Genomic DNA, 25433 nt, shown 5'->3' with positions numbered 1-25433 from the left:
GTCCCACCGCCTGCCTCGCAACGCGTTTTAGGGCAGGCGGGGAGCGTTTCCCGCCAGCTGGTCTGGGTCTACGGCGTCCTCTCCCCCCCAGTAGGCGTCCCAGCCTTCGTCTGGTGTCGCTGTGGCTCCGGTCATTCGGCGGTGGGGGGGCGGCGGCGGGTTAGGTGGTTTGAGGCTAGTTTTCGGGGCGGGTTTGGGAGCACTAGCCGGCGGTCGGTTGGCGAAGCAATCTGCCGTCTTGTGCCCCAGTTTTCCACACCTCCCGCAGGGCCCGCGATTAAATTTCTTCCTTGGGTATGTGGGACCGGCCGTCCCCACGTGTGGCGCGGGTACCTTTGGGCAGGTGTTGGTCGTGTCTTCCGCCGTTGCCATGAGGAAGGTGCGGTGCGCGTGTTCTGCTTTCCCCGCGAGGTGGATCCAACCGTGTAGGGTCTCTGGGTCGTCCTGGTAGAGGGCCCATTGGAGTACGTCGCGGTTGAGCCCCCTTTTGAACATTTCCAGCAGGGTGGTCTCGGACCAGTCGTTGATCTTCCCTGCGAGGGCTTTAAACTCGAGGGCGTAGTCCGGGACAGTGCGTGCGCCCTGTTTGAGTCTTTGGAGTGCGCTTTTCGCCCTCACTTTGGCTAGTGGGTCCTCAAAGTAGCGCTTCATCTCGGTGATGAAAGCGTGGAAGTTGGCGAGGGCGGGGGAGCTGGACTCGTACAGTTGGACGTACCAGTCCGCCGCCCGGTCTTGTAGTTTGATCGCCACGGCTGCGATCTTGTCCGCTTCAGAGTCATAGGAGTGTCCGTGCCTCCCCATGAACTCCCTGGCATTCGTAATGAAGAACGACAGTTTCGCGGGGTTTCCATCAAAGAAGATGGGGAAGTCCTTTGGGGCCCGGGCGTTTTGTGAGCCCCCTCCTCTCACTTCCCGGCCTGTGGCGTCATCCGCCTGGGCCGTTTGTTGATCATTGTCTGGCCCGTGGGAGTGCGACGCCCCGCTCGGGGTGTGGGCCTGTGCGGGGACGTCGTTGGGCGGCGCAGGGGACATCAACGATTGAAGCATGGTCCGGAGTTCCTTCAGCTGGGCCTCCATGGCCGCAAGTCTAGCTTGTGCGTCCCCGTCCGCGATGCCGCTGGGGCCGGTTCCATCGGTGTGTCGGCAGGGGTGGGTCGCCGGTGGGGTTCAGGCACTCCCGTCCGTTGGTCCGCTTCCTCCGCCATTGGCTGGGTTGCTTCTTCGTCCTCCCCCGTGCTTACCGCCGTTGGGCTGCCACTCCACGCCCGTGGCTGGGGTGCGATGTGGGGCGAGGGGTTCTCCGCTGGTCTCGGGAGGTATGTTGCTTCCTCCCGTGGCCGGGTTGCCTCCATCGTCATCTCCCCCTGGGGTTGGAGCTGAGGCTCGGGTTGGGCCGGGTGGGTGTCCATGGCTCCGGGAGTCCGCGGTGCCTCTGGCCTCGATCGGTCCTCCTCTGCTTCTTGCCGTGCGGCTCACCCCCCTTGTCCGCGTCGCGCCGGCCTCATCGTTCCTGGTCTTCTCGCCGTCTACTCCTCCCGCGGCTCGTTGTCGTCCGGTGAGGCTCGGCGAGGCTGAGTTTGTGACTCTCAGCTTTATGTCATGCACTGCCTACCGCTGAGTAAAGCACAGACACTGGTTCAGTTGAAGCAGGTTCTGTTTTATTTCTCACGTAGTGTCAGTTGTAGAAAAAAGCTGAGAGTGACAGGAGCGCGCCGGTGCGGGGTTTAAATACCCCGCGCCGGTCAGCGCCCCCTCACTCAGGGTTACGTCATCCCCCCTTTGTCCAACATGCTGTCTTGCCGGTAGGTGAGGGGTTGCGAGGCCCCGCTGGTGCTCCGGGATCGCCCATCATCGGTTTCCTTATTCATCCGGTGATTGCTGTCAGCTGGGCGATCTCCGTTGTGCTAGTGCTAACAGCTTGGGTGTGCCTCGCGATCCGCTTAGCCTTTGTCTCTTCTTCTTTCTTCTTTGTGAGCTGATGGCTGCTTATCTTGAGCCCCTTCCCCTGCTTCCTCGTTATTGTCATGTGTGCCATTGCGCTGATGTCTTCAGCTCAACGGCACTCATGACACCCAGGGAGCAATATTAAAATTTCCTAAGTTTTGGTGATCTTGTGGTATTTCAGCAATTTAATTTTAAAGCTTCTGGCTACACACTACAACAAAAAGTTTTACTCATTTTATTAATCCAGTATTTCATCTACCAGATAGAATCCAGGCAAATAATACTAATTTTGATGGGAGAATGCATTCCATTTATAGTGTCCATACAAAAAAAAAATGTAACAAGAAGCAGATTTTTGTTTTTCAGTTAACATTCAGATCCAAGTTAAGCTCTCAGGCCAATGACGCTTACCTGAAAAACACAGTCCATTGACAACAACACTTAGCATTTAATAGGCTTCAAATACATCCTCAGACCAACTTTACAAGGTCAGCATATATACGTTCAGGACCAAAACAGAGTTGATGAGGGTCACCATGTGGATTTCCATATGAGGAGGAATGACATGTTAGCAAATGTGTACCAGCTTTGATTATATCTAACTTGGAGTTTCTTAGCTCTCATGTGATGAGGATCCAAATCAGAGTTTCTCAACCAGGGTTCTGTGGGACCCTGGGGTTCCATGAGCGGTCACTAGGGGTTCCCTGGGAGATCACGATTTATTTAAAGAATTATTTCAAATTCAGGCAACTTCACATTAAACAGTTAAGTTTCATTCTTTATCTTTAGTTTAAGAACACTGTTAATGTATATATACAGGCCTACCCAGGAAAAAAATAAAATAATTTTGTAACTTCTGGCCTATATTTGAGCCTGAATGTGCAGGGGTTCCCCAAGGCCTGAAATTTCAAGGGTTCCTCCAGGGTCAAAAGGTTGAGAAAGGCTGGTCTAAATACTCCACTGAGGTCAATGTAATGATTTCAGAGAGGCTAGTATAATTATCCCCGCCTCTTTTTTCCCCTTAAAGGAATGTGTCATTTTAAAATCTCTTAATCTGAACAGAATACACAACCCTCTGTGAGCCCCTTCAATCCCTGGGGACTCTCACACTTGGAATGATATAGCTCAAGTGCAACGGTACTTTGATCCACCTCTCAGGGCACCAGAATGGAACTATATTCCTCTTTCCTGCTGTCAAAAACATTGCTTTTTAAACAAGGCCATACCCTTTTTTCTTGATTGCCTTCTCAAGGAGTTTCTCGTAAGCTAGCTTCTCTTTGTCATACTGGGCTACCATTTTGTCAACTTGCATGCAGTGTAACTTCTGCATGATGCTGTGCTCCTGCAGGGGGAAAAAACGGCATGTTAGGCTACAGGCTGTGTGGCAAGCCATTTAGATATTTGTCTTTCAGCAGAAGAGGAAGAGGGGGAAAAAAAAAACCTAGCAGCAGCATCTTTCAAAGTGTTTCAAAATAGCATGAATGCCTTTTTATTCTATCAGGCTCCTAAATCCACAAGCTCTCTTGAATGGAACTGTTAACTGAAGCAACTTCTTTCCCTTCCTTCTCTTCCTCTGTCCAGATAGTTGCACCGTACAGAACTTACAAGTGTTGTTAAGCAACCAAGGCTACTGTGCAAACAGTAAATGAAGTACAAGTGTTTTCTTTTTCAACTCCTAAGTTGTTTTTATTGCCTGGGAAATATAACATCATTCTGATAAAACTTACTTACACCCCTTCCTTTGACATTTCAGAAATTTCAGCATTTCTGCACGGCAACAGTAACCACACATCCAACCTCTCTGCTCCATATTATTGAATAAACACACATAGGATGGCACTGAAAAAGGATACTGAAAAGAACCCAGATAGAAGGGAATGAATTCTCTGTTTTTGAAAGGATGCTGTAAAATTCAGAATGGAATTTGAAATAGGTTGAGACTCCCTAGAAATCCCTTATGAATCACTTCTTCTTTGAATTACCAACGCTTAGATATTAGTAATTTTTTTTCCTGCATTCTGCAGGAATTTGGAAGGGTAAGCATCAGGGGTGTGCAAAATGTTCAAAGCTTGGAACAGCCATCTTTAATGTTTCGAGATTAAAACACAGTATGTTTTGAAGTTCTGTCAAAAGCTCCAAACAAGACACTATAAATTTAGCCCAAACCCTGGACAAAACATACTGTTTTCAGCATAGTTTTCAGTGTTCCCAGGGTGGCAGAGTGCAGGGTGGCCCAAAGGGCAGAGATGGGGGGAGGGAGGCAGGGGGGAGTTGAAGTGGAGGCAAGTGCAGCAGAGCAGGGCAAGAGAAGCTTGAGGTCCTTGCCTAACGATGGGGCAGTCCTGGCCTTACAACTACAACCAGGACTACCGAAACTGCTGTTGCGGTTTCACCTAATGACCGCTTCGCTTAGTGATGGAAATTACAGTCCAATTAGGGTCGTTAAGTGAAGATGACCTGTACTGCTATATGACTGGGCTTTCAAGATGCAAATGCAGTGACCATGTTGCTTCATTTACCTGGGGAATTTTGTAGGCAGAGAAGTATAGTTATATTGGCCACGAGCAGTGCTGTCATGGCCCAGGAGAAAGGCGGGCAGAGCAGAGGTTCTGTTAGGTTATTGCCAAGCAACGGAGGAAACATTCTGATGAGTGGCAGTTGGCTGCAGCCTATATAAGCGGCTTGGCTACCCCTGTTCTCTTGGCTGGAAACAACGTCTAGCTCAGGTGTGGTCCCTCTGCAGGAAATTCTTGAAACCTTAGACCCGGCTCTTGAACCTTGGACCAACTTTAGACTTTGCAGGCAAGCCGTGGCTTTGTTTGGCGTTCCTGAGTACATTGCTAACTCTGTTACCAGAAAATAAAACTGAGAATCTTCCAAGAAACCATGTGTATGCACGAGGCTGAAACCTGAAGTAGGACATGTATTAAAATTAACCCACTGCCGTTGCTTATTTGTGGAGTTCAGTCCTCTGGGTAGTTGTGGGAGCAAAGCAGGCTGCTGAAAGTTAAAGATTACTTTCATTGTCCACTATAAGGATTTTAATCTTTAATTTTTTTAAAAACAGATTATCTCTTTGTCCAAGTAAGTGGTAGACAGCCCCCAGAGTGGACTATTAGTCCACCTACTTCTGTGTTTCTAAGGTGAAAAACAAGGGAAGCCAGGGCATGTCTCAAGGTCCCAATGGTGGAATCCCTGAAACAGGCTGACTTGTTGCTCCACTGGAATGCAGAACACTCGAAGCATTTTGAATTTTGTTCTAATGGAACACAGGATATCCTAACAGAATATTCACAATGGCACTTTTTAATGGAGCAATATGGTTTTCCCCCCCCCCCCCATTTCATATACCTCCTAGAAAGCATCCTTAGATTCCTAACGACACTTTTAAATTTCTAATTATTTTTTAAAAAAGGAAGAATAAAGTAATTTTACTCTGGGCTAATGGATGCTGAAGTGAATGAATTGTGTGTGTGTGTGTGTGTGTAAATGGAAAGAGTTCTGTTCAGTGCTTGTATTCAGAACAAATTCCTGGTTCAAAACCTTTGAAATCTTGTGCATACCTTTTGCACTAGGCTACAGTCGGTCGATCTTATGTTATGTAATTGAAAAATTCCATATTGTTGCTTAAATGTCTAATCACCACTAGCTTAGCCTGCAGGTCAGAGAAACAGACTGTACTGCTTCTTAAATTTGTTCTGGTGAACAGCGTAAGATTCCACAGAGAGATGCCATCCATGAAGAGAGAGCCATACTTAAGAACCAGTAACATGCCTCATTATTTTAATATATACTTTTGCAATGACTCATACTCCTTTTTAAATTTTAAGTAACCCATCTTTGGAAACAGAAAACAAAAGAAAACAAGATCCTACCTTTGCATGCCTCTTCTTCAAAGCAGTCAGCTCTTTTTGCTGTTTTTTCAAATGCTTTATATATGCCTGTTCCCCATAAAAAGAAAAGTTTTTTTAAAAACACCTAAACAAGACAGACCTGAAGACGGTTGTCTTGATTTCAAAACTGAATTTGCGCAATGTGCAAAGCTAAAACTTTTGAAGGCATGATTTACTTAAGCTGCAACGGCTAGGTTCTCAGAACATGCTGAATCAAAACCAAGCAATCACATTACGGCTTTGTATGATGTGCAAAGCAAGTGAAAACTCATTGCAACTTTAATTTAAAAAAATGAGGAAAATCAAGTTGTCATCTATGACCAATGTACAGAGATTTCATGTAAAGATCTATGCGCCTAGACTCATAAATGGAAACTGCTCTTTTTTGCCTCACTATTTTACAGTCACCCTGTAATGTGGGAGAAATATGAAAAGCAAAGTGTGAGGTTCCAGATCTTAACAGCTCTTAGCCACTTCTTCAGCTTAAAAGGCTTCCCTGGAGTAAAAAGAAATCCTTAAGGGATTAAAGGCCAAGAAAAACAAAATCTAATCCTTAGCTAATTATTTAATAAGGACATTTGGATTTTCAGTCAGAAAGGAAAATATCAGAAAACAAGTCAATTCATTCTCAAAAAGATATTGCTAAACTGCTGCATAGATTTACCTTCATCTGTTTTAAGTCCTCTATCTTTATTTGAGGAATAAGATCAATACCTTAAAAAATAGAGAGAAAAAAACCAGTAAGAGAATGAACATATTTTCAGTATTGTTAGTTACTTTAATGTCACTTAAGTAAATCATTCAGTAAATCATATACACTTGCTGAAAAGATATCCAGATTATTACAAAGGAGGATATTTTCCATCAATGCTTCGTAGATACTTTAAATACCAATCAGGAGAAACTCGATACAGCAAGAAATCTGCATACAGTCATCTTCTATATGTTTGCTTACCTTTTTTAATTTCTGTGCCAGGTCCTATACTGGAAATGGCATTTGATCTGACTTCAGAGCTAGTCTGAGGAGTAACATTTGCTTTAGCGTTATTAGTTTTGCCCTTCTTATCGTTCTTTGAAGTGTCATTTGGAACATCAGCTATGTCACTCTGCAAGGAATAAAGGCTTTTTAAAGATATACCATGGACAAATCTGGAAGACAAGGATGAAAGATTCCAAGCAGTCGAAGAAAATTAGAAATAAACCAAGTGTCTAAGGACAAGATGCAAGAAGTCCCAGTGTCATAGCACCTGACTGTTATGTGCCAGGCCCAGGTCACTGGTACATCTTGGCAATTGTCATAACTGGGCCAGTCTTATTCCCTTTGTACCATTAGTGCTGTGCGAGAATAGCCAGGCATTGTTAGCTCATGTGCTTCCCTCAGTTTAGGGCTAACTGACTACATCTTCTCTCCCCACCTGCTCCCCCCGTAAAACTCCTCTTCCCAAAGGCACAGCTGGGAAAGGTAGAAGAGCAATTAGAAGCAAAAGAGGACTAATCAGAGGAAGAGCTGGGCAAGGTCTCTTCCTAAGGAGCAGGGGAGGGCAGCAATAGCACAAAGACTTTTGTAAAATGTGTTCTCTTCCTGTAGTAACCTTAGTGCTACCGACTGGAGAGAAGAGAGGCTGAGGCAGCACAAGAAGAGCAGGTGGTGGCTGCCTGCTAGCTCACTCTCCTCCATGAGCAGCTGGGGAGGTCAATGGTGAGGATCAGCCGGCGGAAGAGGGCTACCTTTTCCTGAGTCCAGGTCCACAACACCACTGGCCAGCAGGCACTGAAATAGGCATTCTGATGGCCATGAGTCATGGGAGCATTTGATCTTGCGCCAAAAGATCCCTGCTATATTTCCTGCACTGACTACAAGACTCAGTCCACCTAGGGCAGAGGTATTAAATGTCTTGTATAGGGGATGCTTCACACCAACTGAGGCTTCATCCAAGCATCCTTGCCACTACTGGTAGTAATAGAGAACCAAAGCTAACTAGTAGGCACCCACTATCAAGCAGAATATGGTCACTTAATAGTGGATGAAGCAACTGTTAACAGGCAAACAACAGGCAAATAATAGCAGACTACTAGTAAAGTTCATGGTACAATATTATATACATTAACAGGATTCTCAGCAGTTTGAAAGGTGGTCCTTATGTATTAAAAATTAGCACTGCCTATGTAGAAAGCCCCTCACAAAAGTTGTCTTAAAGGAATGCTGAAAAACTGAAGCCCAAAGAACACTGACAATGACCACTAGTTAAGAATTACTGGGGTGTGTGTAGTGTAGTGTAGTGTAGGAAAGCAGTATCCTGAAAAACGGCAGCCAGCAATAACAGAACCACCGCATACTAAAAAAAAAATGTGTAACCCTAACCTTTGTTCATATTTATTATTAGAATGTTCTCCATTTAAATTCAAAAGCTTATGGACTTAAGTCTTAGTATTCAAAGACTCTGAGATAGCCCATATAGCTTAGCACAGAGCTAGGTAATTTTTTTACAGCTAGTGGCTTTACTACTTTTAAGTTAATATTTGGCAGCCATGGTCATGATAGTAATGCAATGAATTCAGTTTTGGGGAAGGGTTGAATGTATTACTATTAGTATGTTAAGCCTCTTAGTGGCTTAATATGCTTGCTGTGCTTAATTTCCTATTGGAAAAGCACGTCAAAATAAGCTGCCAAATTTTGGTGGTACAATTTTGTGAGAGGCTTTGAGGCTGCAAGGGTTTTTTTTAGACTGCTTACAGCCAGTGCACCAGGCATTGCCCATTTCTAGCCTAGACCCTGGGTTACATACTTATTGTTTCATCTTAAGAAGCAAAATCAATCAATCAATCAATCAATTTATTTATTTAGACTTAGATACTGCCCGACTCCAATTGACTCCTGTGGGTTAACAGTATAAAAGCAATACAACAAATACACAGTTAAAAAAATAAACACAAAACAATAAGAAGATGGTGGATCTGGTCATCAACAACAAAGGGCTCCAACAGCCTTATAGCTTGGAGGAGCGATCAGAAAGTATCTGGGAGCATTTTTGAAGACTGACTATTTTTATTTTAAGGCACAAGCTTTTGTGAGCTCCAGCTCCCTTCATCATAGAGTGGCATGATTGATACAGGATTATAATACATAGGGATGGAGCGGGGTGGGGAGAGGGAAGACATGGCAATAATGCAGATGAAGGTTCTCTGGGGGACCAGTTACAAGTACCTTATCAATTAACGCTTGTGATGTGTAAATACCTATTGTGTTTGCTCCAAACACCTGAGGTAGCCTGAATCCTATGAAATTGGACTGTCTCACAACTGATTGTGCTGGCATAGTTTTTTGGTGGTGGTGGTGGTTCCCAAACTGCTTTGTTATGTCCTGGGAAGTTAAAATATTCTTCTATAACTGTCCTTGTTCTGAGTCCTGATAATCAAATTTGTGTCTATTAATTCTTTTGTGCGAAGTCTGGCCTAGAATCCAGAGAGGCATTGCTGGCACATGATGGCATATACTACTGTAGATTAGAGGAAGAGCATGTGATGTTGCCTCCAGCCATCTCTTTAGAAACTTATCATCTATACTCCTGATGATATAAATAATGTTTAGTTTTAGCCATGGTGAAGCCTACCTAAAATTAACAAAAGGCCAACCAATGTTGTCCATCACTCTAATCTTTTAAATATTCTACTAAAAGAGGCTCCTAGAAAAATATGCAAATCAATTCCATATCCAAAGTTAATTACTCCTTACCGTTTCAATTCCCATAGCTCTCATCTGGTCTGCTCTTTTCTCCATGACAGATAAAAATTTCTTTGGATCTGACAAGGCATCCACAATATCTAAGAAGGAATTTAAATAAGTAGTCAAGCTATTTTCAACTTCAGATCTCTTTAAATCCTATCACATAATTCCTACAAATGGTTCTGCTTAATTTCATCATGCATTACTGTCCCCTTAATCATGAGAAATAATAAAATGGAAAGTCTTCACAAACTTAAAAGATGCAGAAGCATAAGACCCATAATAGGTTCCAATCTAGGAAATATCAGCTTAACAGAAATAGTATGAAAGAAGAAATGTGCATGCAGATGCGCGCACACACAAACACACACACACACAGATCGCTTCTTTATGCTAGGGAAGCAAGATTTTGTTTTGAGCCTGAGATAGAGATATATACACAGGTGTGTGTGTGCACACGCATGTGTGGGCATGTGCCCATGTACAGACACCCCCAAAATCTTGCTTCCTTAATATGAGGAAAGGCCAAATATTGTCTTTGCATGATAAAGAAATGCTTCTCCCCACTCCAGAATATTTACCTCCAAAACCATCGGGCACATAAGTTTTAAGTACAATGTTGCAGAAAATTGTTGGCAGGGATAATGGTTTGTTGCCTTCATTTCGAAGGGAAATGTGTCGATAGCCTGCCTGAAGCCCATCCAGTGGCAATATCCTCTGACCGATCAACTTATTATTGTCATCGTAAACTGCTATCCTCAGGACTGCAAGATCTGGTAGAATCACCTAAGAAACCCCAGAATGAAGATGATTATTAAGACTCATCAGGAGCATATTCCTGCCTTGTAATTGTTGAAGAAATCCAGCAACCCCATTTGTTGCCAGATTCTAATAAAGTTACCCCCAAATGCTGTTTGGTTATATTTTTACAATATTACTAGGCTTTGTTGTACATCTTTGGTGGCACTACTTATTAATGTTACACAGAATACACTAGTAATGGATAATGATTTATATCTCTAAAAATAGCCAATCAAGATTAATTAAATTACTGTTAGTTTGGTTTTCTAAAAATGGAAACATCAGAAGTTTGGAAGAATAAAAGCAAGTAGCAAGGGATTAGAATAAATGAATCTTCCAAGTGTGGAGGATTGCTTTCTATGAGGAGGTTCCCATTCTGTTCTCCAAAATACCTACATTTACTAGCTATGCAATTCATCTGTGGCATGCACCTTGACAGCAATATAATCTTTGATGGATAAAAACACTCTTTTCTTTCTTATCATCACAGCAGGCAAAACAAGTCTGAAGGACCCACATATAGGAAAGGGATAATGTTTCTGACTATCAAATATGAAGAAATGGACTTACCTTGGTGGGAAAGCAGTGTATTTCAAGATAAAGCTCCTCAACAGTACTATGCTAAAGGCTAGTATTTTTTAGTCAGGTGGGCTAATTGCAATCTTACATTCCTCCCCAAATATTTATATCCAACATTCTGAACTCTCAAATCCAAAAAAATTAAGATAAGCAAAGTTATCATAACTATTAAAGTTAACTGATTCCCCGCTTTTTGCTCCTAAATAAGGGGTAAAATTTAGGAGGAGTTTCATTTTAAACTGCTCTCCCACCACCACCTTGTGTGACTTCATCCATACCTACAGCTAAGTCCTTATCTATATGGGATTAAAATGTCAGTAAAAATCTAGTGCTTTAAGGCTTAAGTTGCAGGTCAACTATTTTGTTAATGGATTAAAAAGAACTCTAAAGTATTTATATTTAGAGTATAATGTATATAAATTATTTATAACTTTTTACATTCAAAGTATCCTCTATCATGTAGCTCTTTAAAACATTTTCCCTTAGAAGTTGCCATTTTTTATTCTTCAAATTACTCAGCTTTTATTTTTTACATATATACATTTCCAGAATGAAAGCAATCTGTTAGGAACAGGAGCCCTACATTTACGCTCTGTAGAATTCATGGGCAATCACAATCCATTTAAGTATCTAGCATCTGCAACTGGAATTTGTTTATTTATTTAAAACTATTCTGCCTAATAACGGAATTCCAAAACAGGCACTAATGTGAAAATCAATGCACAGTAAAATGTTTCTCAGAAAGATGCAGTAAAAAAAAACCCTATTAATAATAAAAGAAAAAAGATAAAGGCCTCGGGGCACCCAACAGAATATAGTGGTATATAACAGGACAGTATTAGGTAGCTTTATCTAGTTCTTGAGTACTGCAATTACAAAGGGCCCCAGAGAATTAGGCTGTTATTTATTTGACAATTAATTAAACATATTCCAACTAGCATGCATAGTTAGATATAGCAAGACTGACCCAACATAAAAATTAAAATATTATCACAACTGAGTAATAGCTCACAGAAGAATAACAACACAGAATATGTATTACAACAGCAGTAAGTTTATTTTTTAAAAAACAGGAGGACAATAAAACACAACTCACACATTACCTGCTAAGTATTTGCATGAAATTCATGCTACAAAGGTAGTAATAAACAATCCTAACTCTACTGTATTACAGTTTTTTCCCAGTATGGAGCTTTTGGGCTGTGCAATTTTTCTGATATATTCCAAATGTTATTAGATTAAGTATCAGTTGCATAAAACTTGTGTCATGCTACTATGATGCTTTATGTTTGGCATTAGCCCCCAACCATAAGTAAATTAGGCATGATATTAGCCAGAAAGATACATCACTAAGGGAAAAAAGCAGGTAATTGTTCTGCATCCTAGACAACAGAACAGGTAAAAGGATAAAAGACACTGTCAACGACGGCACCATTAACGCACACACTTCTGGAGGAACTTTAGTTGACAAAAAAAAATTAAAGTAGAATGGTATAGAAAAAATTACAGACACCATGGATTGCCATTAAGAGTGAATCTGCATGTGCATTTTGACAAACCTTTCTACAGAATTTCAGTGGCTAATGATTACTCATGTGCATGCAACATGGTGCAGCTGAACTAGCACTCATGTGTTTAGTGAACTCCATGTTTCTTCAGAATGAAATGAGATTTGCATGATTGCATGGAAGATGCACGTCTGAAAGATCGCTTATTCAAAAAAAAAAATCCCCTGCTGGGTAAGTGAGAAAACTAGACTGGAAGGTTTTCCCCTAGTTATTTTCATTTACAAGAAGCTCTTCTATAAAGTAATATCCACAAAGAGCACCTCAACATCTTCATCCCAAAGTGGTACAGAAAGGGCATGCATGCCATATAGGCATGAAAGTAAGAGGAGCCCCACCGAATCAGGCCAAACCTCTCTCCAGTTCAGCATTTTGTTTTCCTCGGTGACTTGTTGATATCTACAGGAAGCCCAGAAGACTTGCAAACGATATTGAGAGGCTTGCTGCTTGTGATACTAGCAATCACATACAGGCATCACCGTTCCTAGTGATCAGTAGTCCATGAATTTTGCCTAATTTCCTTTTAAAGCTGTTCAATTTGCTGGCCATCACTACACCTTATAGCAGCAGAATAGAGTTTAATTAAGCACTGTGTGGAATGGAAAAGTATTGAATTTATTATGAATCTCCTATCATGCATTATTACTGGATGACCCTAATTATAGTACTGAGGAAATGAGAGAAACATCTTCTATCCACATTCTCTGCATCAGGCATAGTTGTGTGCATCTGTATCATGTCTCCTCTTACTTGCCCAATTTCTAACTTAAAACTTCCCAAATGCTGAAACTTGTCTTCAGAGGGGAGAGGCTCCATTGTCATTTGGGTGGTCCTCTTTTAGTTCTCTATTCTCAGAATGGTACTTGGCTTTCAAGTTTGGCCGCATCACAGATCAAATAGGGATGATATTATTTTCAAGTCCTGCCTTTGATTCCAAAACACAGACTTTGCCATTTTCACGTAAGCCACACACTGAAGCCAAAATGATCACTGAGCTACCCATATGAGCTTCCCACACTGTACCACCTTGTTCTGGTGCAGACTTAAAGCCAGACCAAGAATACACAAGGAAATGTTCCTCCTGAAAAACTGTCCCTTGCAACCATGGGGATGGGAATGTTTTGTAAAATGGCACAAGTAAACTCACCCCCAGAAGCAAGTTTTTAAAGCTGCTTTTCTCCAAATGGTGTCTAAACACTTGTGGTGGAAGAGAGGAAAAAATATACATGACGCAGACAGGACGAGGGAACCAACCTCAGAGGCAGAGGCAGCACCCCCTGACTTAACCCATATAATGACATTGACCTTAGCTTTGGATGCAGGGTCTCACCTGCCCTCTTGGCTGAAGGAGCAGTGCAAGATAGCAGCCACTGCCAGGGCAGGGAAGAAGTTGTAATCTCCAAGGAAGGTAGAGGTTCCCCAGCCGGAGCTCATTCTGAGCAGACTGCATACCTGGAACATAGGCATAGCCACGAACGAGGCTGTTCCTCCAAGAGGGAGGAAGAGGAGGAGGAGGAAGCAAGAAGAGGGAAAAGCCAAACAGAAAAATAAAAATCATGTGATAGCTACAAGAGGTTCCTTTAAAAAAAAAATCCAGACTTAAGTCAACTCTATCCCATGACAAAAATTGTATCACGGGCGAAAAGAACGTGCTAGCGAGACTTTGCTCTCCTAAATCGGCCTTCCCCAAACAGCTGCTTTCCTGAAGTGCTGTGCCTGCGGTGCCCAGAATTCAAACATCAGCTGAGCATTTGGGGAGTGGTCAACTCAATGCTGTTGAGGGGACATCCAATTGGTGGATCTTTTCCTAAAGATTCCTTGTTCAGGAAAAGGGTTGAGGCAAAGAGTTATTCATAAAACTTCAAAAGTATACACAGGCATCCAAAATACATCATACCTTTCGGAACACAAAGCATTCTTCGTTGTAAACAGGATTTAAGCCATTGTTCATCACCATCCGTGTTCGGAATTCCTTACGTATCGTGTCAGTGGGAAGGCCGTACATATCCACCTCTACATAAGTACCAATTTTTTTGTCTGATAAAAATTGACCAGATATGACCTTGAAATGGAAGCATAAACATGTTCAGCACATCAGTCAAGTGAGAAATTTAATATATTCAAGTGTATATCAGTGTTTAGTTTTATATATAACATTGCATACCTATTCCAATCATTTATGACCTGTAGCCCTTTCTCTATATTTTAAAGCAGCTTCAGACATCTGAGGTCAAGTAGCATATTTCAAGCAGTCTCTTCTAGGCTGCATAATTGTCAAGATGCTTCCTACCTGTACTGAACAAGTTGCTGCAATAACACCATCCACAGGAGTCTCAGAAAAAGGGTCAAATGTCCGATCAGGTCGCCGCATGAAATCTGGTTTAAGAAGGTACCTTAAAAAAAATCAAACAAACAGAAGACATATGTTTAGATAAAACTGCCTATATTTTCTTTTTATCCCACTACTATAAATTAAATACCATTATTGTTGTTAGCTGTCCTACAAGTTGTATGTAGAAAGCATATAATCAGCTGAAAAAATAATTAGCATGGCAGAGTGTTACCTTTTTAGAATATATATTCAAGATAGAAAAACTAAATTTTACTCAATGAACCGTGAAAAAAACACTACAGTGATTAGAATGAGATAATACATCATCTGAATTCATCCCATCTGAAACATTTCCTTTAAGCAATTATTAAGTCAACTTCCACGTTTAAAATTCAACTAATATACTGTAGATCAATAAACAACATGTGACAGGATTTTCTACTCAATGATTGCTTGAATAATTTAACCACTTCAAGTATGGTATTTATTTTTCCTGCCACACATCCTTTTGTTGGGTTGGGACCTTCACAATACATCCACATGAGTCATCTATGGCTGTCTCCTGAGCTAGAGGATTTTAAAGCTAGAATCCATTTCAGGATCAGCTGGTTTTCTCTCCCTTTTTTGACATGGAAAAAGCATGTGTCAAAACTTTTCCCAACTACCAGAACTGCCAAATGAGACTCTTGTGGTGATGAGAAGCACCCTGTGAAAATTATAATCACCTTGACGATGAATCACACTGCTTTTGTGACACAAAGGACCTTGTTGAAGTGAAACCTAGCCATTTTGTACAAGGCCCACTTTTTTTCTTTAACCTAGACAAGGTGAATGATTCTAATCTGCCCTGCTCTGATTCAAAAGTCCAATGCAAAGTTCTGATTCTGGAATTCTGCTGTGTGGCAAATGACAAAAGAACAGCAGCTGCATCTAAAGGAAATAAAAGTATTTGTAGGGGTTCTGTTCCAGTATGGGGACGCGGTGGCGCTGCGGGTTAAACCGCTGAGCTGCCGATCGGAAGGTCGGCGGTTCGAAACCGCGCGACGGGGTGAGCTCCCGTTGCTAGTCCCAGCTCCTGCTCACCTAGCAGTTCGAAAACATGCAAATGTGAGTAGATCAATAGGTACCGCTTCGGCGGGAAGGTAACGGCGTTCCGTGTCGTCATGCTGGCCACATGACCCGGAAGTGTCTACGGACAACGCCGGCTCTAAGGCTTAGAAACGGAGATGAGCATCGCCCCCTAGAGTCGGACACGACTGGACTTTATGTCAAGGGAAACCTTTACCTTTACCTTTACCTGTTCCAGTATAAAATCATGGATTATGAAATTTCGAGTAACAAGACCTTGAATCTATAGGAAATGAGGGGTTAGTTTCTGGATCTTACAGTCAACCCCTTCCTTCCTTCCTCCCTCCCACAGACGCTGCCTATAAAATGTATTTGCTCCTCCTCCTCCTCCTCCTCCTCAAATGGCACATCATGCTGTTGTCAGCCCAGCTGCAAGGCTCCATATGACTTCCATGCAGCAGCAGATGGTGATCTTCTTTGGAGCAACTTGCTCAATATTTTGCTCACACCAAATAGCTCATTCTGTGCAGCCCTTTTACAATCTCGGTGAAGGGGCTGTTTGACTCCACTGCTGGACTGAATTTATGAAAGAGCTGTGTGGAATGGAGAAACCAGCATGTCATATGACACACGTGGAGCAACCTCCTGCATTACCAGCTACATGAGCTGCTTCAAAGGCCAACCACTGCAAGGCACTGTGCAACAAGGCTGACCTAGTGAGATTCCCAGTGACTGAGTGAAGAGGAGGCGCAACTGCAACTGCATTGCACAGGTGACTTAACTCTAACCCCTAAAAACATACCATGTCTGCATAAAAGCCCACCCGCTATTTTGTGCACACATAAAGCAACAACAACAACAAAAGCCAAAAACACAGATGTACAAAAACCTTTACACACATCAACTCTGGATAAGGAGACCTTGGATGACAAGAGTCACTGTTGTTTATTTTTATGCTTATCTTTACAGAAAATGCTTTCAGGAGAGGGTAACACTGGACTAAATACTTGTGGAATATCTGTCCACAATTCAGAGTGATCCTTGATCATTCCCATCACTGCCTTTTGGATGGGCAATCAGCCTTTTCAGGCACTGGCTGGGAAGTTCAAGGAATCAGCTGGAGATCTCCGTTAGAAAAGATAAGGGGTGTTCTCAGTCAAACCAAGTATGCAAAGCATTAGTGAGAATTCTGGGAATGCCACAAAAGTAGGCTGATCAAAGTGGTTGCTATAATCAATATTAATATATAAAATATCATAGTTGGGTAGGCACTGAATGTATACTAAACTCAGTGGAGAAATCCCAAACCAGGGAAACCCCAATTCATAATTCAGTCTCTTTCCCAGAGCATCTCCACTATGTTTCACAAATTCACAATAATTTCCAACTCCTCCCTTATTCTTTCCCACATCCATGTATAAGGATGTACAATCTCTCCCCTTGGAAAATAGAATGTACACACATGAAGTATACACATAGGATTTGCAAGGAAGAAACTTAGAAGCTTCTCAGCTGCCCCCTTTAATTTATAGTTGGAGCATTGACTTTTTATTAATCAGAGAAGAAATTAGCACAAATATAAATTATATTTTTAAGAATGTTATGTTTAAAAAAAATCTATTGCTCAAAATTATGTGCACTAACTCTTCTGCCCTTCCCACTTAGTTATATATTCCAGGTTTGGGATCCCTTTCCAAAAGATACAAAGGGGAAGTTACATTAAACCTTGTATTTCTTTTGAAAGATTTTTTAAATACTCTATATACCTCAAACCTCTTAGGTCACATCTTCAACAAGTTTCAACTAAATAAATTAACTGGCATAGATGATACAAGAGGAAATCTGAAATGCTTTAAGAAAATGTCTTATATAGGGTTTTTAAATTAACATCCATGGGCATGCTGCAGCAGAAAATATAGTCATATGATAGAGAGTTGATCTTCAAGAGAAACTGTGGGTCTTTTGGGTGAATTAAATATCTATGTGCCAAAATGACACCTATCTAGCATTACACAACTTGCTCTGCTGGCACTTAGTTGGGAGTTGTTGTGATTTAAAACTGGTTCAACTTTCCTATAGCACTTGATAGCAGCTAGTCTGATAAATCTTGAAGACAAAAGCTACTTAATAAAAAAAAATCTTAAGGTAAACTGATCTGCACTGCCATACCTTAACTTCATATCTTCATATAACTCATGGTGTACTTTTCCTCCCTCCAAACCCCAAACTACTACACTTTAGTTCATCATCTTCAGCGGGGAACAGTGGCAACTGATAATCAAATAAGGGAGAGAAGTTGCCTGCTTAAGCAAAAGAGAAGTGAATTACCAGTAACAGGAAAAGCCTCCAAATACCAAATTTTCTACTCATGATTAAAGGTTATCATGAGTTGAAAATCAGAGCTGTCTATTTAGACATCTAAATTCAGGTAATTTGGAATGTGGATCTAAAGCTCTACTACCTTACATCTTTGTAAAATGTGGTTCCTCTTGTTCCTCACCCTCTCCTTCCTTCCAGGGCAGATGTTTCCGTTTCTTTTCATGAAATACAGCATCAGGCTGAATTTCTACAGCCTGCTTTTCATTTACAGCACATAATTAAACATGACATTGTTCTATATAATGGCAGCTGTTAAAAATTGTTACTCACCCACAGGACCCATTGTATTCAAATTTCCCCTGATTCAACTGCATCGCTAGATCTGTGAAGAGGTAATAATAGTTTAACATCTTACTACTGAGGAATATCTATCTGAACAGTCTTCTTAATCTAAAAGAAAGAATTTATCCTGGACAGCCAGTTTAGTTGAAATGCTAATCCCATGCATTCCTTGAAATCAGAGAATATGTAATCCTACTTCAGTAAAACAATGCAAAATATATTAGTTTCCACGTTCCTATTCCTTTAATTCTTCCTTGTGAAATATGAAATTCTAAAAGTGCGTAATTAAAAGACTGCATCCTCTTCTCTATCATCTCTTCTCCACTCTGACGATATGGGTTTACTAAGTGAATAGTAGATTAGGACAATGGTCAGTACTGAACATTGTCAGTCATCCAGTAGCTTCATGGTACTGGACTAGCAGTCCCCACATGTCTGATATTATTTTTCAGTAAGAATACTGAGCCCCTCCATTATGCAACATTGCTCAGTGATAGAAGCTGGTAATCCTCAAACCATCTTTCACATGGTGATAGTTAACATGGATATTTTGCTGATTCTTGGCTCTCCAGTGGATTCTAAAGATCAAGGATGTATTTTCTATTAGCCTTCATGCACAACCTTAGCTCACTAAAGAAATAGACACCTATTAATTTGATGACTTCTGCTTTGTGGAGAAGCAACTGGCTTCCATACAAACCAGTCTATCACCATTATTTCACTTACTACAATTAAAAAACAAGCTCTCTGGCTCAACATAAATATATACTTTAACAATGTTTTAATTTAGTTTCTTCTTCTGGTATTGTCCCTTATGTTTTTACTCAGAAATGATTACTATTGATTGTTCCTAAACAGAGATTTTTATATATATATATATATATATGTGTGTGTGTGTGTGTGTGTGTGTCTGTGTGTGTGTGTGTGTGTCTGTGTGTCTGTGTCATGCTGATATACTTGTACAAAGACATATAGAAAAGGGTATTGTTTTACTGCTTTCAATCTAATTGTCTGCCTGGCTGGATACAGATTCGTCTATTTAACCATGTGAATGAACCCTCCAGTGATGCCAGGAGCAACTGCAACAGCATCTGGTTGAGAGCTCCTACTCAAGCGGCCATTCTCTGAGATTTCGATTCAGTGGGTATGTCTCCTTACCTGGGGTCTGATAGTTGAGTGAGACCATCTGGCATCCAGCGTTCCAGAAAATTTGAGGCATGTAATTGCTGGAATCCACTCTGCCTCCCTTTGGGTATATCCGACTCATTTGCCGTTTATTATAGCTGTATTATTAGTCAAGAAAATTGGAATAACCAAACTACAAAGAAGTGGAATGATCATATCCTCACATCTTAATTATTTAAATGTTTTAATTCATGAGACATTTGTCACAAAGTACATGCTGCATTTTATTAAGGTAGTGTGTATTCTTAGCTGCAAACTGGCCTCCTCAAGACCAAATACCCTCCCTATAGCTCCCTCAGTGCAAGGATACTTCACAAATTCAATCGCGTGGGTCTTCAAATAACCTAACCCAACGGACTCATTAAAAGAGGACATGTTGTAGTGAATGTTGCGTTCTAGAAAGAAAACCATAAAATCTGTTTTGTAAATTATTCAGAATGAAAAGTTGATTAGGAGAGTATCAAAGTATTACATTATTTATTTATTATACAAATTTGAACTTCAGGATAAAGATATGCCCAACCTCAATTAAAAAAAAATACAAAAGTCCATATAAAGTATGAATATGGAATAAAACATAACAATGTTTATCTCCTAGAAGATTTATCTTCCACCACTCTCTTACAAATTTTTTTGTCAAGTATTGACAACCAGATTAATTGGGGATGAGGAATGATTAATTAAACAGGCCAAGAGGTAGAATGGCATGAAATTAAAAAATGTTTTTCATGTCAGAAAAAGAATAAACATTGCAAATCAGCTTCAGATACTTAGGACAGCCATATTCAATGGAAGAGAGAAAAGCAGACTAATCAAAATCATGCCTAAAGAAATCTGTCCCAAGCAAGCTCTCTTAGTGGGGCTGCTGGGCAGGTTAACCTTCTCCTTGTAATCTTCTGCCCCCAAGTGGACAAAGGGTAACATTAACCATTAGGAAGAGTGTTACCTTAAAGGCCATGTGCAAGATATACAGTAAGGAGGAGGAATAAAAGCAATTACTACTACTACAGCAATAAGAAAAAAGTATTTTTTTAATCTTTTAAAGTTACCTTCTGCTACACTGAAACCTTGAAATTTAACAGGCTGAGCATAGTTGATCAAGGTTGATAAGTACGGGTGTATATTAGTTGTGGCACCTACATATTTGTAAGAAGCCATCCATGCTTGTTCATCTTCTGCAGTTATCACGCCCTGAAAGCATATCGAAACAAGCACGTCAATTAGTGGTAGTATCTCTTACTCTAAGTGGGAATGATTTCAAACAGAAGGTAGTCAGAATGAAAATGATACAGAAGAAGCCTACTTATTTTTTAATCAGAGCATGCGTATAATGTTTCCCTGTAATGAGGAAAGATATGTTGGGTGTTCAAATAAATATACCGTATGTAGGGTAACATAATTTTTTTATTATCAGCAGTATTTATTATTATGCATCCTGGGTAACATATAACATGCTTGACTGGGTAAATAAAGCAGAGAAGAGGAAGAAAAATGGAGCATAACTATCAGGAGAAGAAAGGAACAAAACTAATAATGAATTTTACAAATGCAGATCAGCATTTGATTAAAAGCCTATCTTTAATTTTAATTAGGAAAAGAGAAGTGAAGAAGCCTCACAGATATTGAAGCAGGATTGGACCAGAGTGTCCTCTGCAATTTTGCCTGCATTTATGCAGCTGCACATTGCTACTTGGCCAAGTACTGACCCCTCCAGGGGGGCACATACTTTCCTACAACACACTGCTTTCTTCCAGCCAAGAATTTGGAATGCTGGCCATTCTCTTCTGCTACATGGAGGCCACATCCTCGCCTCCTCCTCCTCCTATTAGGAGAAGAATACAGAAAGGCACCAAAACCATAGTCTATCACTTTCCACTTTCAATCAGCTTGAACAAAGAGAAGTGGAAGGGGACAGGCACTATGCTTCTTCTAAGACAGCCTTCTTCAATGTGGGTGCTTCCCAGATGTGTGGACTTCAACTCCCAGAATTCTCCAGACATTTCTGAGGTTCTGCATGGACATCCACATATCTGAAGGGCATCCAGGCGGGGAAGGCTACTGTAGAAGCTGCTTTTTACCACCAGAATAGTAGAGGAGGTTCTTCTTTAACCTTCCCAAGGACTGTCACTCTATTTTCTGAAGAACAACCACTGTTGCTTCCAATGATAATAAAAGATAGGACACTTTCTCCAGCCATGAAAGTATAGCTAATTTATATAACAAAACTAACAATGGGTAGAATGGGTACAAAGCAAGACATTGTCATGGCAAGAAGAGAAGCTCCAACAGGTATATTACAATATAATATGCAACCTTCACATCTTGGCATACATTGCTGGATTCACAGAATCATAGCAACTCACTAATGTAGCTTTACAGATGTTTACATAAGTGTTTGCATAAATGTCCAGGCTATGCAATAACCCAGGGGGAGCTGATACTCTTACATATGCAAGAGGTGACTTCTACAAAGTTTATCATTTTTTTTCTCATGCAAGTCATGAGGAAAACTCAGATGATGGGAGTTGACTTCTTCATGTGAATCAGTACTTTTGGATCTAATTGACTGATACCTCAATATTAATTACCAGTAAAGAAAGAGAAGGCAGTCTCCACTGACAACTTTAACTTTGTAAGCTGCCCAGAGTCACGGCAGTGAGATGGGCAGCTATATAAATTTAATAAATAAATAAATAGTGTTAACTTGCCTGTTTCATAATTCAAAGATGAAAACAATTTGGAAGATTTTTCACAATAACAATAAGTACTAATAGATATGTCTTACACATGATTAATTCTGCCTCTTAAGTTCTTGAAATAAAGATCATTTTAAGCAGCAGTAATTTCGTCTCCCATTCACTCTCCCTCCCAAAATACCAAGTCCCTCCCCCAATTACAGTTTTAATATAATAGTCCAAAACCTCGCCTTCCTTCCCCTAATGAAGTATCTTTTTAAAAAATATCATAAGGTTGATACTGAATGTTTTTATAGTTGCGCAGAGGTAGTAAATGAGTAGCAGTGAGAACTTTATCCTCTGTCAGAAGAATGACTACATTTATGTGATGCTGTTACTGCAAGGGAAAGGATAGAAAACCAAGTCCACAAAACAAACTGAAATCTGTTCATTAGCCCATATTCTTCTAGGTAAGTGAAATATAGAATGAAAGAACTAGATTTCACATGTTTGTATCACAGTTTTTCCCAGTATTTCTCCTGGTTCATAACCAAATATTTGCATGCCTTTATGCCCTTTGAAATGATACGAATCCAGCACAGGAAGGACAAAATAAAGTTTTCTTATGGAACAAAGACAATAATGCTGGCCTCATACTAGGCCAGTTAAAGGACATCAGAGTTGTAAAACCAACCGCCTCTGCAAACAAGGCACAACGCCAGATAAGAAGGGAAGAAATATTCTGTAGGCCCAGGAATCAAAATATTGGAAGAGAAGACAAATATGGAGAAGAGGAATGGGAAAAGAGAGATCCAAGTGAAGCATTTTTAGAAGAATGTTTCACATGCAATCCCAGCCCAAAGAAAAGGAAAAGAAAAATAATGCTAAAGTAGAAGGGAACATGGAAAAATGAAAAGGAAGTCAGAGAGAGTGACTGCTTGTGTATCTACGTAGACATCTATGTTAGCTGAGTGTGGTGGATTTCAGCGGTGCCGCTGGTTCTCAGGAAGGAGGGAGCACATTCCAAGGAGGAGGACAAGATAAGAGGAGACACAGTCCAGGAAGCGAATGTGGGAAAACTAAAAGGTTCAGAATAGCCCTGCCCTGGAGGCTTCCCAGGTTATTTCTCCTTAGGTTAGGTAGAGTTGCTTTAGTCTGGCAAGACTGATGTCAGGCCCAGCCCAAACACGACAAAGAATCAATCCAGTCAAACTTCAGTTCTTTATTTGCTCACACTGTATAGACAGAACCTTGCCAGATTAAAGCAACTCTACCTAACCTAAGGGGAAATAACCTGGGAAGGCTCCAGGGCAGGGCTATTCTGAACCTCTTAGTTTTCCCACAATTGCTACCTGGACTGTGTCTCCTCTTATCTTGTCCTCCTCCTTGGGATGTGCTCCTGCCTTCCTGAGAACCAGCAGCATTACTGAAATCAACCACACTGAGAGACCAAACTCATGCACACCTTCCATCACCCAGTGACCCTCTATGTCAGAGTGCAGGTAAGGGCAGGCATTAGATTTCCTGTACTCTATAAAGGAAAAGATACTACAATACCAGCTACTGAATCCTCAGTGCTAGCCAAATAAAGAGGTAATGATGCAGGGCATAAAAAGTACATTTTACAAAGCAGCTTTTTAAAAAACAGAAAAATAAAAATGTAGAAGCTATGAAAAATATCTCATGGGTCACCTTTTTATTGTTTTCTTGTTCAGAATCGTCCACAGCCTATGGGGAAAAATATAGATATTATCCAAAGATGTTGCAAAATCACACACTCAAAACTCAAACGCGGAGAAAAGAAATGCTATGGGCATGTCTCTTAAATATATTCTTCCCACTGAGTTCATGCTTGTATGCAGGTAAAAGTTTCAGTTTCTGTTCAAAAGCAACATGGTGATAAGATGGCAAAGGGAAGACCCTCTGACCAGAAACGAAGGAAAAAAGGGAAGTCCTTGATCAGGAACTATAATGTGGTTGGTGGTCCAGTCTAGGTAACAGGTATTTCTGGATTAAAAACAAGTGAACTGAAGTTGCTCAGTGCTTATTTTTAAAGGACCTGTTACTGGTGAAAAAAAGTATCTTGTTTGCTTAAGGGATTGATTGGTTTACTGGATTTATACCCCATTGCAATCAACCAATTTTCAGGAATCTAAAATTGCTTGATATTGAATTCTACATATTGGATAAATGGATACTGAAAATACATACAATTCTATTCTTGGTGTTAACAATGAAAAACATGGGGTAACATTGGAAGATGCTTTCCTGCTTACATACTGCGTAACTGGATTCTGAAAACAAACCAGTCAGCCCAGATTACAATGAAGCACATACTAATTAAATGGAGGGAGCTGGCTCATTAAGTAACTAGAAACCTTATAGTATAAGGGGAATCTCCATCTTAATTATATCCAAGTTGAAATTCCAGAGGAAGCAAAGAAAAAGCACCTGAGCTATTAGAACTTTTGAACCAGCAATCCAAGAGGCTTTTTTAAAAAGTTGCAAAAGAACCCCCCAGTTGGCAACAAATATTCTGCCTGTACAGCAACCCAGATAAAAACCAGAAAACAGCTACATAAGAAGGAAGAAGTCAGAATTCCAGAGGAGCGAAGTTATAAAGTAGTTCAGAATTCAAATGTTTCCTTGGGTGACCAGGTTTTGATGTGTTTGCTATTGGAATACTCTGTTAACAAAGATTATTCTACAACGAAAAAAATTAGATATCCCATGGAATGTTCTGTTAACAAAGAGTCATCTGGTCCTTAGGTGGAAGAGCAAGCTGTCCCAGTCTCAAACAGAATTAATACTTATTCTTTCTTCCTGTCTTCCAGATGGTCTCCTGTTATTATCTCAAATTTGGCCCTTTAGATTGTTTCTTTTGCTATTTTTCAGACACTTGCTTTTTACTATTATCAGTATCAGTGAGAAATTATTAAGTATAGCCACCAAGTACTTAAGAGATAATAAACTCCCAGCACTCCAGCCCAACAGCACTGACTATCA

General features: G+C 40.7%; 1 protein-coding gene across 2 annotated transcripts in view; it reads right to left on the bottom strand.

Moving 5' to 3' along the window:
- Nucleotides 1-25433, bottom strand: part of PLCB4 (phospholipase C beta 4) — a 188117-nt gene that overhangs the window by 36313 nt on the left and 126371 nt on the right. The window contains exons 22-34 of one of the 2 annotated variants that reach the window (XM_063316134.1): nt 24120-24155; nt 20802-20943; nt 20063-20147; nt 19726-19850; nt 18556-18607; nt 14797-14899; nt 14404-14568; nt 10143-10347; nt 9571-9659; nt 6793-6943; nt 6502-6551; nt 5820-5885; nt 3171-3286 (exon numbers count right to left, since the gene is read on the bottom strand). In XM_063316134.1, coding sequence (XP_063172204.1) covers nt 3171-3286; nt 5820-5885; nt 6502-6551; nt 6793-6943; nt 9571-9659; nt 10143-10347; nt 14404-14568; nt 14797-14899; nt 18556-18607; nt 19726-19850; nt 20063-20147; nt 20802-20943; nt 24120-24155 — 1385 coding nt within the window. The remainder of the gene's footprint in view (nt 1-3170; nt 3287-5819; nt 5886-6501; nt 6552-6792; nt 6944-9570; nt 9660-10142; nt 10348-14403; nt 14569-14796; nt 14900-18555; nt 18608-19725; nt 19851-20062; nt 20148-20801; nt 20944-24119; nt 24156-25433) is intronic. The other variant, XM_063316143.1, reaches the window with a different exon arrangement.

This window comes from Candoia aspera, chromosome 1 (assembly GCF_035149785.1).
Source record: "Candoia aspera isolate rCanAsp1 chromosome 1, rCanAsp1.hap2, whole genome shotgun sequence".
Taxonomy (NCBI): domain Eukaryota; kingdom Metazoa; phylum Chordata; class Lepidosauria; order Squamata; family Boidae; genus Candoia; species Candoia aspera.
The sequence above is the reverse complement of the archived record's forward strand: the minus strand, read 5'-3'. Positions and strand labels throughout refer to the sequence as shown.